Below are 18,849 nucleotides of genomic sequence, written 5' to 3'. Positions count from 1 at the left end.
GAGTGGGTTGCCATTTCCTTCTCCAATGCATGAAAGTGAAAAGTGAAAGTGAAGTCGCTCAGTCGTGTCCGACCCTCAGCGACCCCATGGACTGCAGCCTACCAGGCTCCTCCATCCATGGGATTTTCCAGGCAGGAGTACTGGAGTGGGGTGCCATTGCCTTCTCCGCATGTAGCTCTACAGAGAAGCAAATATCTAATTCAGTTTTAAAACTGCAATCTAATCACATAAAAATTCACCATTTCTAAAAATTTTCTATACAGTTGAGATGTACATATTCTTCCTAAAAAGTATACTTGATATAATTTAATTTGTCTTCATAGTTCAAGAAGATTCATCTGTGACAAAAGAAAACATTTGTAGTAAAAGTAAACATTTTTCCAACTAGAATTCAGTATAACTACAAAAATAATAAGAGCCTTTTTATACAAAACCTCCAAATACAAATGAATCCTACTTCAAATATTTAAAATAGGATGGGTTCTACCTATTAGTATGGCAGACACAACACGGGCAGAACCAGCTGCCATGTATGACTTCTTATACATATATTTAAACTATTTATTTCAGAGTTAACTAAGATCATCTTAAAACTATGTCAGAACTTTTGCCATTATGAATTTCCCAGCAAAAAATGTCAATGCTTGCCCTGTGTCAGAGCCTGAAGCTACTCTAGAGTACTGAGTGTGTTCTGTAAAACTGATCTTGCGCAGTCATGGTAGTCCTGAGATATCTAAAATGCTTATATTTTTCAAAGTACTGTGTTACAAGTAACCTTTCATAGTTAATTAACTCAACCACAGATATCAAAATGATTAGCCCATGTAAATGCTAGAAAGAGCTATACTGAAATTCCTAGAATTTATTTCTTCTTTAGGAATTAATGAATATAGGAATCTAAATGACACTTCCATAACAATTCCTAAGACAAACAGATGCTCGTGTGTCTTGTGATGGTTCTCTTGACATTATTCAATACATAACTATGATTTTAGTCTCAGAGAAGAATAGCTTTTAAAACAACAATCATAACAGAGTAAAACCATTAAAATGTTTTAAAATATATGTAATTTGCATATTTGTATATAAATATGTAAATTACACATAGTCAAAGAGGTATACATTGATACATACATTTTAACATGATCTCACAGGTAATTACACTCCATGCAATAAAATGAATCCTACACACACCTTGAGGATTTTTGTCTTTGTATGCTTGCTTTATTTGTAAGCTGTTCTCAAATACTTTACATATTCAAACTAGAAAATTATTAGGATTTCTTAGAAGTACTTGATGAGCTACAATTTTTCTGAGTTATAGAACAGTGACTTCATTTCTCAGGAAGGTAGAAACTCATTTGGGACAGGGTGACGATAGGCCATGATATACAAAATGAATAAAACATAACATCATTTCATGATACATGAAATTAATAAAATGTAGTTCGTGCTATACAAAACATATATACTATGCCAAAGGCAATGAAAGTAAAATAAACCAGATGTTTAATAATATCTTAGTGTAATAGCTGAATATATAATATAGGAAGGAAGTCAGTATTAATAATACTATGATAAAACTAGGAGATAACAGCATTTAAGGGAAGTAAACAGAACCTCTGAACGTAACAGTGCCAGCAGAGACATAACACCCATCAGCAGGGTGTCTAGGACTCATTTACAAAAACAAATCTATAAGAAGCACTGCTAATGAAGATCTGTGAAGATTAAATATTGAATAAAAACATGTGTCATGAGGTCAGAGGCTAGGAAGTTTGGGAAAAGGTCCAGAAATTGAATTTAAAGGCAGATTAAGGTGAGTAGTTCAGGACAGACAACGTAAACACTGGCAGGCTTGTCAGTTTTGAAGGCTTGTCTTTATTTATTCTTAGTTATGTAACAGCTGCTGCTGCTACTAAGTCGCTTCAGTCATGTTCGACTCTGTGCGACCCCATAGACGGCAGCCCACCAGGCTTCCCCATAGACGGCAGCCCACCAGGCTTCCCCGTCCCTGGGATTCTCCAGGCAAGGACACTGGAGTGGGTTGCCATTTCCTTCTCCAGTGCATGAAAAGTGAAAAGTCAAAGTGAAGTCGCTCAGTCATGTCTGACTCTAGCGACCCCATGGACTGCAGCCCACCAGGCTCCTCCGTCCATGGGATTTTCCAGGCAAAAGTACTGGAGTGGGGTGCCATTGCCTTCTCCATATGTAACAGCACAGAGACAAATTTAAGGCCTTGAAGACAATTCTCAGAGGACAGGACACAGAGAAAATCACCTGGAAACAATTTATGTTTACCAGTAAATATCTATACAGAAGGCAAAGGACTGAGATCGTTCAACTAGGAGCTATAAAGTTGTTGCTGTTCAGTCACTCAGTCATGTCTGACTCTTTGCAAGCCCATGGACTGCTGTACACCAGGCTTCCCTGTCCTTCACCATCTCCCACAGTTTGGGAGCTACAGTGTAACACTGAGATTTCAAAAAGGCTGCCATTCTAGATACTAATGACTAGCTATTACAATAAAATATTAAAAAAAATATTTTCCCTGCTCTTCTTTATTTCCCTCTCTCATTTTGGTACCCCATAGCAAATATGCATACCACATGAAATATCCTAGATCTGGCAATAAGGAGAATCTCACAGCCTTCTGAGAAAGATTTTTGAGTCAAGAAAAGTAAAACATGGACATGTCTCAGTATCATAAATTTTTCATATCTCAGGTATCACTGATACAAAACTATATGAAATATTTTACCCATGTTTATGAGTAAAAATTCTTAGAAAGATATATATATATATGCAAATACACAGAGTTGTCAAATAAAAGATCATCATTCATGCCATAAGAAAACCACCAATGATACCTCATATTTTTCTCTCAACATATTGAGCCCCATCTGCTAAGTGCTCAAATTTGGTATGGCATAAACTCTTAGAACATTTTTGTATTGACTGACTCACTTAACATAAAAGAGTTCTAGAATACTAAAGGATCCATTGTAAAAATATGAGTCAAGAAGGCCTTAAGCAGCCATCAACTACACTTTCTGAGCTTTATAAACTTTGTCTTTAGGGAGTTCCTCATCACCATAGGTCTATAAAAATAGGAACAGGGTAGGCAGCCTGCTGGGCTGCCATCTATGGGGTCAACACAGAGTCAGAAACGACTGAAGTGACTTAGCAGCAGCAGGCAGCCAATGTCAAAATAGCTATGCACTCATATACCAACAAATGATTATAAAGATACAAACAAACGCATTTAAATTATAAAACTGAAAAGATTATTTAATGGAAGATAAAGATAAAACATGAAAATTAACACTAGATGATTAAACAAACTGGTAAAAGGAGAATATAGAGGGAAAGTTTAATGGTCAGTATGGCAATCAAAGGATTTTAGTAATTTTTTTAAAATCGCTTAAACAATTAATCTATAAATTATGCTACACAATCACAATAACAGGATCTTCTGGTAATACAAATTTTTTCTTTTAAAATTTAATAAATTAACAAATACAGGAGTGCTGTCTTTAATGAAAAATGTCACCATGAATAATATTTCATATGTATATATCTTTAAGCATGTAGAAAAATACTATTAAAACAATTACACAATGTGTGTGAGATATAAATATTCAAGAAGATCCTTACCTCATTGATCAAGAATTGGAGTTGCAGGACAGCCGCACCACTTTCATGTTGACAATAACAATCAACACCAGGTCTTCCAAGTCTAAAATAATAAAAGTCAAGGATTCTAACATTTTAATTAGCATCAATATTCACGTGTAAAGAAAAAAACTAACCTACTTAGCAACCAACATTTGGCTTATTATTTACCTTTATTTTTGTAAATAAAGGGTTGAAAAATCATGGTCTTAGTTAATGGAAATTATATTATACAGCACTGTTTGTCAGCAAAATGGCTGAATAAAATGTCCCTCACACATCAACCCCCTCAACAACAATAATTTTGCCTCTGCATGCACAGACCAAAGTGCATTCTCAGGAGCTCCAGGATCCAGGTTGGAGGTTATGAAGGTGCAGTCCATTTTCTCCACTGAGGAGACAGAACTGCCTCTAGGCAGCTGACTCACTGACTGTGGTCTCAGCTATAGAAACAGAAATAGCTCTGTTCCCCTGAGAATTTAGCTACAATCCCATTTGGCTCTGGGTCTGTCACCAGCATATCCCATATGTCAAGAGATCCAGAGGAGTCACATTCATCCATGTATCAGGTTAACAGGCATAATCAAGAACTTGTTCCTGGCTGTAGACCAGGAAGTGGCCTTTGAACCAGCTCCAGCTCACTCCACCTTTGGAGGAGAGCTCCTGGAAGTAAGGTATAGTTCATCAGACTATTGATTCTGAAACAGCCCCCTAAAAGACCTCCAGCAGGTCTCTGCCACAGTTTAGGAACACTCTTCCTGGCATAGGAACCCCTTAGAAAACATGCTTGTCTGGGACCTCTAAGATCCTAAAAAGGATTTATACTCAGCTCAAGCCCCCTCACTGCCATAGTATGCTAGAATTTCTGCTGACACAAAGACTAGACAGGAGATACTCCTGTCTCTGCCCCTTGGAGTTTCTGAAAAAGCCCTATATATGACTCCAGCTTCCTCATATCCATAGTCTGCCAGTCTACAACAATCCTGAATGACCAGTGTCCCAGTAGGAAACACTCCTACTTGGAGATCTGAAAGGGCCCTACACTGAATCCCACTCCCTCCCAACAGCAGTCTGTGAACAGTCCTGCTACCAAATATACCCAACAGGACAGACTCCTGTCTATACTCTCAGAAATTCTGAGAGGGCCCAATACACCATAAACACTCCTAGCACAAGGACCTGTTGGCGGAGGACCCATGCATGGACCCTAAAGCGGACTCTTGTCCCAGTCCTACCCTACTGAACAAGGTACTACAGGCAGTCACATCCACCCAGGGACCAGAAGGGATCCATCCATACCAGCCCAAGACCCACTAACAAGCCCACAAGTCATAGATGCCACTATAGACCCAGCAAAAAATGCATGCTTCACAACCGCAATTATGGATGTAATCCTATCAGGTCAGGAAGCAGACAGGAGGATTTTATCTCATGAAACCAGTTTGTAAAGACTGGAAGAGGTGTTTGCTTCCACAAATGCACAGACACCAATGTAAGGCTACACAGACAACAGAGAGTTATGCAAATGTGACACCACCAAAGGAAAGTAATAGAGCTCCAGTAACTGGTTCCAAAGAAATGGAGATTTATGATCTGTCTGACAAAGAATGTAAAATAATCATCTTAAACTGTATGAAATGCAAGAAAACACAGAGAAACAACTGAACAAAATCAGGAAAACAAAATACGTTAAATAAAAGAAATGGAGAGAGATCAAAATGGTAGAGTAGAAGACATTGAGCTCACCTCCTCCTGTTGAATACATCAAAAATAGATCTACATGTGAGGCTTGCTAAAAATAAACTAGAGACTGGCAGAAAGGTTCTTTTACAACCAAGGGTGTAAAGAAAGATCCACATAGAGTCAGGTAGTGAGGAAGGCAAAATGATCAGGACCAGTGCCTAGCAGGAAGCACAGAAAAAGAAGGGGATATTACAGGTTGGGAGGTTCTCCCTGAGGAATGAGGGGTTTGGACACCCCAGCCATTGTGCTGGAATCAGGAAGATGAGTCTCCTGAACGACTTTAAAAACCTGCAGAGTTCCAAACAATAGCAATGAGAGATAAGAAAGTCATCCTAAGTGATCAATGCAAGGAAACAGAGGAAAACAATAGACTGGGAAAGACTAGAGAACTTCTAGATGTTCAAGCTGGATGTTCAAGGCAGAGGACCAGAGATTAAATTGCCAAATCTGTTGGATCATAGAAAAAACAAGAGAATTCCAGAAAAACATCTACTTAATTGACTACGCCAAAACCTTTGACTGTGTAGATCACAACAAACTCTGGAAATTTTTTCAAGAGATGGGAATACCGGACGGCCTTACCTGCCTCCTGAGAAATCTGTATGCAAGTCAAGAAACAACAGTTAGAACCGGACATGGAACAACAAACTGGTTCCAAATTGGGAAAGGAGGCTGTCACCCTGCCTATTTAACCTATATGCAGAGTACATCATGCAAAATGCTGGGTTGCATGAAGCACAAGGCAGAATTAACATTGCTGGGAGAAATATCAATAACCTCAGATATGCATGCAGATGACACCACCCTTATGGCAGAAAGCAAAGAGGAACTAAAGAGCGTCTTGATGAAAGTAAAAGAGGAGATTGAAAAAGCTGGCTTAAAACTCAACATTCAAAAACCCAAGATCATGGCATCTGGTCCGACCACTTCATGGCAAATAGATGGGGAAACAATGGAAACAGTGAGAAACTTTACTTTCTTGGGCTCCAAAATCACTGCAGATGGTGAGTGCGGCCATGAAATTAAAAGATGCCTGCTCCTTGGAAGAAAAGCTATGACCAACCTAGACAGCATATTAAAAAGCAGAGACATTATTTTGCCAACAAAGGTCCATCTATTCAAAGCTATGTTTTTTTCAGTAGTCATGTATGGATGTGAGAGTTGGACTATAAAGAAAACTGAGCGCCAAAGAATTGATGCTTTTGAACCGTGGTGTTAGAGAAGATTCTTGAGAGTCCCTTGGACTGTAAGAAGATCAAACCAGTCCATCCTAAAGGAAATCAGTCCTGAATATTCATTGGAAGGACTAATGCTGAAGCTTTGGCTACCTGATGAGAAGAACTGACTCATTGGAAAAGACCCTGATGCTGGGAAAGATGGAAGGCAGGAAGAGAAAGGGATGGCAGAGCATGAGATGGTTGGATGGCATCACCGACTGGATGGATATGAGTTTGGGCAAGCTCTAGGAGATGGTGGTGGACAGGGAAGCCTGGCATGTAGCAGTCCATGGGGTCACAAAGAGTCAGATACAACTGAGCGACTGAACTGAACTGACCTGAACTTGAGAAAAGAATAGATGAATACAGTGAGAATTTAAACAAGGAACTAGAAAATATAAAAAAGAACCAGTCAGAGAAAAAGAAACCAATACAATATTGTAAAGTAATTGGCCTCCAATTAAAATAAATTTATATTTTTAAAAAAAGAGTATAACAACTGGAATGAAAAACAGACTGAGGGAATTAACAGACTAGGTGACAAAGAAAAATGCACGTGCAATCTGTGAGACAGAATAATGGAAATCACCCAGTCATAACAGGAAATAGAAAAATTTTTAGAGGTAAGGATAGTTTAAGGGATCACTGAGCCAACATCAAGCATTCATATTAACATTCACATTATAGGGGTCCAAGAAGTAAGATAGAGAAAGGAGTTTAAAATGTGTTTGATGAAATTGTGGCTAAAAATTTCTAGAGCCTGAAGAAGGAATCAGACATCCAGATATAGGAGGCACAGAGGACCCCAAACAAAATGAACCAAAGAGACCTGCACCAAGAGATATCATAACTAAAATGGAAAAACTTACAAATAAAGAGATAATTGCAAAGGGAGCAAATGAAAAACAAAAAGTCACATACAAGGGAACACCATAAGGCTATCAGCTGATTTTTTTACAGATTTTGCAGACCAGATGGGAGTGGCATGATGTATTTAAAGAGTTGAAAGGGGAAAGCCTACAACCTGGGATACTCTATTCCACAAGATTATCATTTAGAAATGGAAGAGAGATAAAAACACTTTCTCCGACAAGCAAAGACTAAAAGAGTTCAATACTAAATTGACCCTAAAAGAAATGCTAAAGAGTCTTCCCTATGTGGAAAAGAAATGGCTATGGTAAGAAGAATTCATAGGAAAGGAAAAATCATACTAATAAAGGCAAATATATAGTGAAGACTATGGATCAACCACTTAAAAAAGATAATGTGAAGATTAAAAGACAAAAATTGTAAAATCAATTACAAGAAACAATTAAGGGATAAATATTAAGGTGTAAAATATGTCATCAAAAACAAAAACATGGGAGAAGGAAGTAAAATATGTAGATCATTTAGAATGTGTTTAAGCTTAAATGACTACCGCTTTGTAACAAGTTGACATATTGATCAACATATATAAATCGCAGGTTAACTACAAATCAAAAACATACCATAGATTCACAAAAACAAGAGAGAAAAGAACACAAGCATGACACTAAAAAAAAAAAAAATCACCGAACCACAAGGCAAGAACAGAGCAGAATCATAAAACAAAAAACAAGAAACAAAATGTCAATAAATACATGCCAATCAATAATCACTTTATATGTTAATTGATTAAATGCTCAAATCAAAAGATATAAGGTAGCTGACTGTATTTTTAAAAAAAAAAAAAAGGACACATCTATATCCTGCCTATAAGAGACTCATTTCAGAGCTAAATGCACACACGGACTGAAAGTGAGGGAATGAAAATGAAAGTGAAAGTGAAGTAGCTCAGTCCTGTCCGACTCTTTGCAACCCTGTGGACTGTATAGCCCACCAGGCTTCTCCGTCCATGAGATTCTCCAGGCAAGAATACTGGAGTGGGTTGCCATATCCTTCTCCAGGGGATCTTCCCAACCCAGGGATTGAACCCAGGTCTCCCACATTGCAGGCAGATGCTTTAACCTCTGACCCAAGTGAGGGAATAGGTAAAAACATTTCATACAAATGAAAACAACAAGAAAGCTGGGGTAGCAATACGCATATCAGACAAGGTCTACCACAAAGGAAAAAGAAAGGCATTATGTAATTCTAAGAAAATTAAGTCGTTAAGGATTCCTACTTGTTGTCTCACGCAGCAGAAGATTCTTCACTCTTGATCTACAAAACCTCTGATGGAAAAGTTACTAGGACAGCATACAATTTGCATAAAACACACTGCAGCCTTCCTGGTGTGCCTTCCAGCTTCTCAGTTCCCTGGGTCCTGTTAGATCCCAGTTTCTTATTACCATATCATATCCATCATGGAAGAATACCTTGTACTTTTCCACCTAAGTCACTGGGTCCAACAGCACAACAAAAGACTGGTGGAATAAGAATGCTTACCCACAGCCATAGAAATTCTTTTCTGTGGAAACGAAAAGCCTGCCTGCTCAGCAAGTTGAAAATGAAGGAGTGGCTCAAAGTAAAAGAAAAATAACTTAAAGACTGTACCATGGAAAACAAAGAGAAACCAGTTATCACAACGTTTAATTTAGAAAAATTTGAGGGGAAATATACCTGAAAGATCCGTAGGCAACAGTAATGTTTTTCTTTCACTGTCCTTGAGAGTTCTTAGAGTGCCTTAAAAAAACATGTTGACTATGTGAAGCAGTGTTCCAACTCAAACAGAATAATATGCTCTTAACACCTGAGGCTTGAGGAGACTATAGATATGATTTAGCATTACTGTAGCAGGAAAATATAGAGAGAACAAGTTATTTTTATAGTAGATCTTTAGCAAAAAATTCTAAGTAGGAAAATAATTTGCTCTTTAATGAGCAATATTTATCATGATGTATTAGGTTAATCCTGGAGGAGGAAACAGCAACCCAGTCCAGTATTCTTGCCTGGAGAATCCCATGGACAGGGGAGCCTGGCAGGCTAAAGTTCACAGGGTTGCAAAGCGTTCAACACAACTCAGCAATTACATGATGATAGAAGGATCAATACAAGAGGATATAACATTCATTAACACACAGCTAATATAATGGCACATAAGTATATGAAGCAAATATTGACAGATGTAAAGGAAGAAACTGACAATAATACAATAATAGTAGAGGATTTGAACATCCCCTTATGTCAATAAACAGAGTATCCAGAAAAAAAAATACTGAAGAAACAGTAGTCTTAAATGACACATTAGACCAACTGAACTTAATAGGCATCCAGAGGACTTACATCCCCTAACAGCAGACTATATATCCTTTAAGTGCATAAAAAATATTCTCCAGGACATACTGCATGCTATGTCACAAAATATGTCTAAACAAATTTAAAAGGATAAAAATACACCAAGAATTTTTTTCTAAAAAAACCAAAAAACCTAGAAATTAACTACAGAAAGAAAAACAGATAAAAAACTTATACATAAGACACTAAACAAGAGAGAGGAGATATATGTGTACAAATAGCTGATTCACTTTGCTGTACAGCAGAAACTAACACAACATTGTAAAACACATATTTCAATATTTTTTAAAATTAAAACACAACATAATAAACCTTAGGGGATACAGATAAAGCAGTTCTCAGATACAAATTAAGAGCTATAAGCATCTACACTCAACATCACTCATTATCAGAGAAACGCAAATCAAAACCACTATGAGGTACCATTTCACACCAGTCAGAATGGCTGCGATCCAAAAGTCTACAAGTAATAAATGCTGGAGAGGGTGTGGAGAAAAGGGAACCCTCTTACACTGTTGGTGGGAATGCAAACTAGTACAGCCACTATGGAGAACAGTGTGGAGATTCCTTAAAAAACTGGAAATAGACCTGCCTTATGATCCAGCAATCCCACTGCTGGGCATACACACTGAGGAAACCAGAAGGGAAAGAGACACGTGTACCCCAATGTTCATCGCAGCACTGTTTATAATAGCCAGGACATGGAAGCAACCTAGATGCCCATCAGCAGATGAATGGATAAGAAAGCTGTGGTACATATACACAATGGAGTATTATTCAGCCATTAAAAAGAATACATTTGAATCAGTTCTAACGAGGTGGATGAAACTGGAGCCTATTATACAGAGTGAAGTAAGCCAGAAAGAAAAACACCAATACAGTATACTAATGCATATATATGGAATTTAGAAAGATGGTAACAATAACCCTGTGTACGAGACAGCAAAAGAGACACTGATGTATAGAACAGTCTTATGGACTCTGTGGGAGAGGGAGAGGGTGGGAAGATTTGGGAGAATGGCATTGAAACATGTAAAATATCATGTATGAAATGAGTTGCCAGTCCAGGTTCGATGCACGATACTGGATGCTTGGGGCTGGTGCACTGGGACGACCCAGAGGGATGGAATGGGGAGGGAGGAGGGAGGAGGGTTCAGGATTGGGAACACATGTATACCTGTGGCGGATTCATTTTGATATTTGGCAAAACTAATACAGTTATGTAAAGTTTAAAAATAAAATAAAATTTAAAAAAAAAAAAGGAAAAAAAAAAACAAACAAAAAAAGAGCTATAAGCATCTACACACGCAAAAAAATCTCAATTCAGTAGCCTAAAGTTGCACCATGAGAAACAATAAAAGCAGATAAAACTAAACCCAAGCATTCAGAAGAAAGGAAATTAAAAAGATGAGCTGATATAAGTAAAATGGAAAATAAAACAATAAACAAAATCAATGAAAGCAAAAGTTGGTTCTTTAAAAAAAAAATCACCATAATTCATTTAGCTACACCAACCTTAAATAAAGAGAATATACAAGTAATTAGTCAGGAACTAAAAATGTGACAACAAATCTTATAAAAATAAAGATTATACGGGGATATTATAAACAATTTATATGTCAACAAATTAGATAATATAGGAGAAATGAACTCCTAGAAATACATAAATTACCTAAATTGATTAGAAAAGAAATTTTAAAATCTGAATAGTCCTTTAAAGCAACTGATTTAGTAATTAACTACCCAGGATGAAAAGCTCAGATGGCATCATTGGTGAAATATACCAATAAGTTAAGATTACTACCTATTCTTCATTAATTCTCTTAAAAATCAAAAGAGAAAACAAATCCTTCCCATAAGATGCTATTAGGCCAGTAGTGGCTCAGTGGTATAGCGTCTGCCTGCAATGCAGAAGACCCGGGTTCAATCCCTGGGTTGGAAAGATCCCCTGGAGAAGGAAATAGCAACCCACTCCATTACTCTTGCCTGGAAAATCCCATGGATGGAGCAGCCTGGTAGGCTACAGTCCATGTGGTCACAAAGAGTCGGACACGACTGAGCAACTTCACTTTCACCCTGATACCTGATTCAAAGATATTACAAAGAAAGAAAACTAAAGACTAATAATTTGCTAATACAGACATAAAAATACTCAGCAAAAAATAATCAAAATGAATCCAGCAACATCTAAAAAGTGTCATTTATTATGATCTGGTAAGATTTACTCCAGGAATGCAACACTGGTTTAACAACAAAAAATCAATTAATGTAACACATTTATTATCAACAGACTAAAAGACAAAAATTACTTGGTTATCTCAAGAGGTGAAGAAAAGGTATTTGAAAAAAGTTTGTACACCTTCGTGGCAAAAACTCTCAATAAATTAACAATAGAAAGAAATTTCTTCAATCTGATAAAGGGCATGTACAAAAAACCTACTGCTAATGTCATACTACTGAAACAATGAATAATTTCCTTCTAAGACAAGGAATGAGACAAATATGTACCAGAGGTTTTATCCAGGGCAACTGAACAAGAGAAATAAAGGATACCCAGATTAGAAAAGAAGAACTAAAACTATTTGTAGATAACATGATCTTGTACATACAGATATACCTTATTTTACTGTACTTTACTTTTTTAGCACTTCTCAGACACTGAGCTTTTTTACAAATGTAAGGTTTATGGCAATGCTGCATTGTGAGATGATGATTAGCATTTTAAGCAATAAAGGATTTTTCAATTAAGGCACAAACATTATTTTTTCAGACATAATACTATTGCATACTTAATAGGCAACAGCAGAGTATAAACATAACTTTATATCCACTGGGAAACCAAAAAATTCATGTGACGCTTTATTGTGGTATTTGCTTTATTGCAATGGTCTGGAACCACAATCTCTCCAAGGTATGTCGGCACACAATCCTAAGAAATACACTGAAAAATCATTACAACTTATAAAAGAGGTAACATTAAGGCTGCAGGTAACAAAATCAATGTACAAAAATCAACTTTCTCTATATACTAACAAAGCACTATCCAAAAATTAAGAAAAAAATTATATTTACAGTAGTAAATAAAAGAATCTAAAATAAATTGAACAAAAGAAGTGCAAAACATGTATTCTAAAAACTATAAACATTAATGAAAAAAATTAAAGACCTAACAAGTGGAAAGACATCTAATGCCCATAGATCAAAAGACTTAATATTGTTAAGGTGGTAATACTCTGCAAATACAGAATCAAAGAAATCCTTATCCAAATCCCAGCTGCATTTTTTTTTGCAGAAATAGATGAGACAACGATTTTTGCAGAAATAGACAATAGACAAAAATCCATATGGATATTTAAGAGACCCAGGATATATAAAAAAAAAAAACCTTAAAAAATAAGAATAATGTTGGAAGACTCAAACTTCAAAATGTATAGAAAGCTACAGAAATCAAAACCAATGAGGTGCTGAAATACAGCAGACATATAGCTAACTGGAACAGAATTGAGATTCTAGAAATAAATCCTCACATATTTAGTCAACTGATTTTCAACAAGGATATCAAGACAATTTAATGGAGATAGACTTCTTTTTAGGAAATATTACTACAACAACTGAATATCCACATATAGAACCCATCCTTATACCATATACAAAACTTAACTCAAAATGAATCACAGTTTAAATTAAAAAGCTAAAGCTATAAAACTAATAGGGGAAAATAGTCACAGTAAAGCAAGTCACACAAATTTTCTGATTTCCCAGTGCATATAAAAATTATTTGTATACTATATTGTAGTCTATTAAGTGTGTAACAGCATTATGTCTTAAAAAAAAACCAATGTACATATCTTAATTAAAAATATTTAATTTCTGCAAAGAGCTAAACATCATCTGAGCCTTCAGTGAGTCACACCCTTTTTGCTGGTGGATGACTTGAAACATTGCAATAATTAACAAAAAGTGACACAGAGACACTAAGTGAGCAAATGCTATTAGAAAAATGGTGCTGATAGACTTGAAGAGACGAGTTACCACAAACATTCAATTTATAAAAATGAATATCTCAAAGCAAAATAAAATGAGGTATACTTGTATTTAATTCATAGAACTGTATATTAAAAGAAAAAAGTCAAATTTACTATATGAAAATATTGAAAGGTAAAATTTAAAATGATTAATGTATTCTCTAAAAAGAAAAGTAACATCTCTTAAAAATATATATCATGTTAAAACATAAACCTATTTTTAATATAAAAGTAAATAAAAATTATAAAGCATGGAGATGGTCAACTTAGGAAAACAAGCAATAAAATAAAAAATTATTTTACCTAATTAATATTTACAGATAAATCCAACCAACAATAGCAAAATATTCATTCATTTCAAAATACTCATTCATTTAACATTTATTATGATAGGCCACAGACAGGGCCATAAAACAAGCTTCAGTTAATTTAAATGGATTCAGTTCATATACAGTCTGCTGCTGCTACTGCTGCTGCTAAGTCGTTTCAGTCGTGTCCGACTCTGTGTGACCCCAGAGATGGCAGCCCACCAGGCTTCCCCGTCCCTGGGATTCTTCAGGCAAGAACACTGGAGAGGGTTGCCATTTCCTTCTCCAATGCATGAAAGTGAAAAGTGAAAGTGAAGTCGCTCAGTCGTGCCTGACTCTTAGCGACCCCATGGACTGCAGCCCATCAGGCTCCCCTGTCCCTGGGATTTTCCAGGCAAGAGTACTGGAGTGGGGTGCCATTGCCTTCTCTGTATACTGTCTGACCACAATGGAATTAAATTAGAAATCAATAATGACAGAATTCTAGAAAAATCTCTAATATTTAGAAACTAAATAAAACATTTATAAATAACCCATAGTTAAAGAAAATAAGTAGAAATTAGAAAATAATTCAAGCTGAATGGAAGGAAAACACAACATGTTAAAATTTGGGGATGGGGAATTACAATTCTGCCAAGAGGGAACAGCCCTATTACTCCCAGTTTCTGTCTTTCATAACTGAAAACAAAAACAAAAACCCTGGAGATAACATTATAAACAAGCAAATTAAACTCTGAGGTAGAAAGAAAGAAAGAAATTTCTAGGCATCTCAGGACTTGTGGAATGACACAGTAGTGAGTTCCTTGAGTTTCCTTTGTGTCCCATATATGCTAGACAGGGCACTGCAGAAGTTTTCAACCCAGTACCACCAACTAGCACAGGTAAAAAATAAAGACAAAAACAAAAAATCCAAGAAAAGCTATTCTCCAAAAGGACTGAGAAGAGGGTGGGTTAAAAGCAAACTGTGGCATTATCCATCCTATTGTATTCAAACATCAGTGAAAAAACCATACTCTCCTCCTTCCCACTCCATGTGTTCAAGAGGGCTGACTAGGGAACTGCTCATCTACCTCATCTCACTCCCGCCATGCAGAGAGTACACTTTAAATCCTATAGCAACTGGTATTTAAGGACACAAGCAGGTTGCTAATCACCCATCCCCTGCCTGGAAGAAGCAGGTAGCACTTTGTTCCACTGCCAGGTTATATCAGTGCACTAAGCAGGATGCTGAATTCCCATCTCCACAGCAGTGGAGGCAGGGGGGCAGCAATACAATCCTGATGGGGTAGTACTATTGAGTCTAAATCAGCAGTTGATCTTCTATCCTCTTACCAGTAAAAGGATGTTATTTTAATTTCTCCAACAAGATATGGCAGCCCTGGAGTACAGTGGCAACAAGTTTGAATGAGGTAGTATAAGGTGGGGCTAGTTATCATTAGGTTTCACTCACACCCTCCAAGCCCCCCAAGTCAGCAAGGTGATAATTTGGAAGCAGAATCCTAACTTCCACTTGACAGCAACAAGACTGAACAAGGTGTGTGAAGCAGGGCTAGTCAGCAACCAAATCATACCAGAGAATCCTAACAGGAGCTGAACCACTGTTCACATCAATGAGGCAAAACAAGGTGATGCAGGGAGAAGTGATTATACTATGATTCCTTTATCACTGGAGCACACCCACCCACTTGAAAGGAAGCAGTATCGATCACTACCCTCCTTTTTCAGGGATGAGTATGTTGACAGGGCTCACCAAGAAACTGTACATACCCATCTGGGACTCAAACAGCAAAGGAAGAAGTTAAATGGTCACTCATTGCAGATGACATTATACTGTACATAGAAACTTCTACAGTCCTCACCAGAAAACTACTAGGATATATAAATTCACTAATGTTGTAGGATACAAAATTAATACACAGAAATCTGTTACATTTCTATACACTACCAGAAAGAGAAATTAAGAACACAATACCATTTGCAATTGTATCACACAAAACTAACCAAACTGATCACATGGATCACAACCTCGTCTAACTCAATGAAACTATGAGCTATGCTATGTAGGGCCACCCAAGACATATGGATCATGGTTGAGAGTTCTGACAAAATGTGGTCCACTAGAGAAGGGAATAGAAAAACACCTCAGTATTCTTGCCTTGAGAACCCAATGAACAGTATGAAAAGGCAAAAAGATCTGACACTAAAAGATGAACTCCCCAGGTCAGTAGGTACCCAATATGCTACTGCAGAAGAGCAGAGAAAAAATTTCAGAAGGAACGAATAGGCTGAGCCAAAACAAAAACAACATCCAGTTGTGGATGTGTCTGGTGGTGGAAGTAAAGTCTGATGCTGTAAAAAGCAATACTGCATAGGAACCTGGAATGGTAGGTCCATGAATCAAGGCAAATTGGAAGTGATCAAACAGGAGATGACAAGAGTGAACATCGACATTTTAGGAATCGGTGAACTAAAATGGACTGGAATGGGCAAATTTAATTCAGATGACAATTATACCTACTACTGTGTCCAAGAGTCACTTAGAAGCACTGGGGTAGCCCTCATAGTCTACAAGAGTCCAAAATGCAGTACTTGGGTGCAATCTCAAAAACAACAGAATCATCTCTGTTTGTTTCCAAGGCAAACTATTTAGTATCACAGTAATCTAAGTCTATGCCCCAACTACTAATGCCAAAGAAGCTGAAGTGGAACAGTTCTCTAAAGACCTACAAGATCTTTAGAACTAACACCAAAATACATGTTCTTTTCATCACAGGGCTCTGGAATGCAAAAGTCAAGAGATACCTGGAATAATAGGCAAGTTTGGTCTTGGAGTACAAACTGAAGTAGGGCAGAGGCTAAAATAACTTTGTGAAGAAAACACACTGGTCATAGCAAACACCCTCTTCCAACAACACAAGACAACTCTACACAAGGACATCACCAGATGGTCAATACCAAAGTCAGACTGATTATATTCTTTGCAGCTGAAGATGAAGAAGCTCTATAGAGTCAGCAAAAAGAAGCAAAACAGCAAAACAAAGCAAAACAAGCAAAAACAGCAAAAACTTAAATTGAAGAAAGTAAGAAAAATCACTAGGCCATTCAGATATGACTTAAATCAAATTCCTATGATGATACAGAGAAAGTGACAAACAGATTCAAGGGATCAGATCTGATGGACAGAGTGCCTGCAGAATTATGGATGAAGGTTCGAAACATTGTACAGGAGGAGGTGAACAAAACCATCCTGAAGAAAAGAAATGCAAAATGGTTGCCTGAGGAGGCCTTACAAACAGCTGAGAAAAGAAGAAAAGCTAAAGGCAAAGGAGAAAAGGAAAGATATACCCATTTGAATGCAGAGTTCCAAAGAATAGCAAGGAGAGATAAGAAAGCCTTCCTAAGTGGACAATGCAAAGGAGTAGAGGAAAATAATAAAATGGGAAAGATTAGAGATCTCTTCAGGAAAATTAGAGATACCAAGGAACATTTCATGCAAAGATGGGCACAATAAAGGACAGAAATGATATGGACCTAACAGAAGCAGAAGATATTAAGAAGACGTGGCAAGAATATACAGAAGAACTGTACAAGAAAGATCTTAATAATCTGGATAACCACAACGGTGTAATCACTCACCTAGAGCCAGACTCCCAGAGTGCGAAGTGGAGTGGGCCTTAGCAAACATCACTATGATCAAAGCTAATGGAGGTGATGGAATTCCAGCAGAGCTACTTAAAATCCTAAAAGTTACTACTGTGAAAGTGCTGCACTCAATATGCCAGCATATTAGGAAAACTTAGCATTGCCACATGACTGAAAAGGTCAGTTTGCATTCCAATCCCCAAAGAAAGACAGTTGCAAAGAATTTTCAAACTACTGCACAATTGCATTCATTTCACATGCTAGAAAAGTAATGCTCAAAATTCTCCAACCGAGGTCTCAACAGTACATGAACCGAGAACCTCCAGTGTTCAAGGTGGATTTAGAAAAGGCAGAGGAACCAGAGATCAAATTGCCAACATCTATCGGATCACAGAAAAAGCAAGTGAGTTCCAGAAAAACATCTACTTCTGCTTCACTGACTATGCTAAAGCATTTGACTGTGTGGATCACAACAAACTGTGGAAAATTCTTAAAGAGACAGGAATACCAGACCACCTGATCAGACTCCTGAGAAACCTGTATGCAGGCCAAGACGCAACAGTTAGAACCAGACATGGAACAATGGACTGGTTCCGAATTGGGAAAGGAGTACGTCAAGGCTGTATATTGTCACCCTGCTTATTTAACTTATATGCAGAGTACATCATGCAAAATGCCCCACTAGATGATGCACAAGCTGGAATCAAGATTGCTGGGGGAAATATCAATAACCTCAGATATGCAGATAGCACCACCCTTATGGCAGAAAGCAAAGAGGAACTAAAGATCATCTTGATGAAAGTAAAAGAGCAGAGTTAAAAAGCTGGCTTAAAACTCAACATTCAAAAAACCAAGATCATGGCATCTAGTTCCATTGCCTCAAGGCAAATAGATGGGGAAACAATAGAAACAGTGAGAGACTTTATTTTCTTGGGCTCCAAAATCACTGCAGATGGTGAGTGCAGCCATGAAATTAAAAGA

General features: G+C 37.1%; 1 protein-coding gene across 6 annotated transcripts in view; it reads right to left on the bottom strand.

The window, feature by feature from the left end:
- The window catches only part of STXBP5L (syntaxin binding protein 5L), a 447,507-nt gene that overhangs the window by 257,071 nt on the left and 171,587 nt on the right, over positions 1–18,849 (bottom strand). For all 6 annotated transcript variants that reach the window (XM_044942363.2, XM_044942382.2, XM_044942371.2 and 3 more), the window contains exon 4: positions 3,658–3,739. In XM_044942363.2, coding sequence (XP_044798298.2) covers positions 3,658–3,739 — 82 coding nt within the window. The remainder of the gene's footprint in view (positions 1–3,657; positions 3,740–18,849) is intronic.

Source organism: Bubalus bubalis, chromosome 1 (genome assembly GCF_019923935.1).
Source record: "Bubalus bubalis isolate 160015118507 breed Murrah chromosome 1, NDDB_SH_1, whole genome shotgun sequence".
NCBI lineage: Eukaryota > Metazoa > Chordata > Mammalia > Artiodactyla > Bovidae > Bubalus > Bubalus bubalis.
The sequence above is the reverse complement of the archived record's forward strand: the minus strand, read 5'-3'. Positions and strand labels throughout refer to the sequence as shown.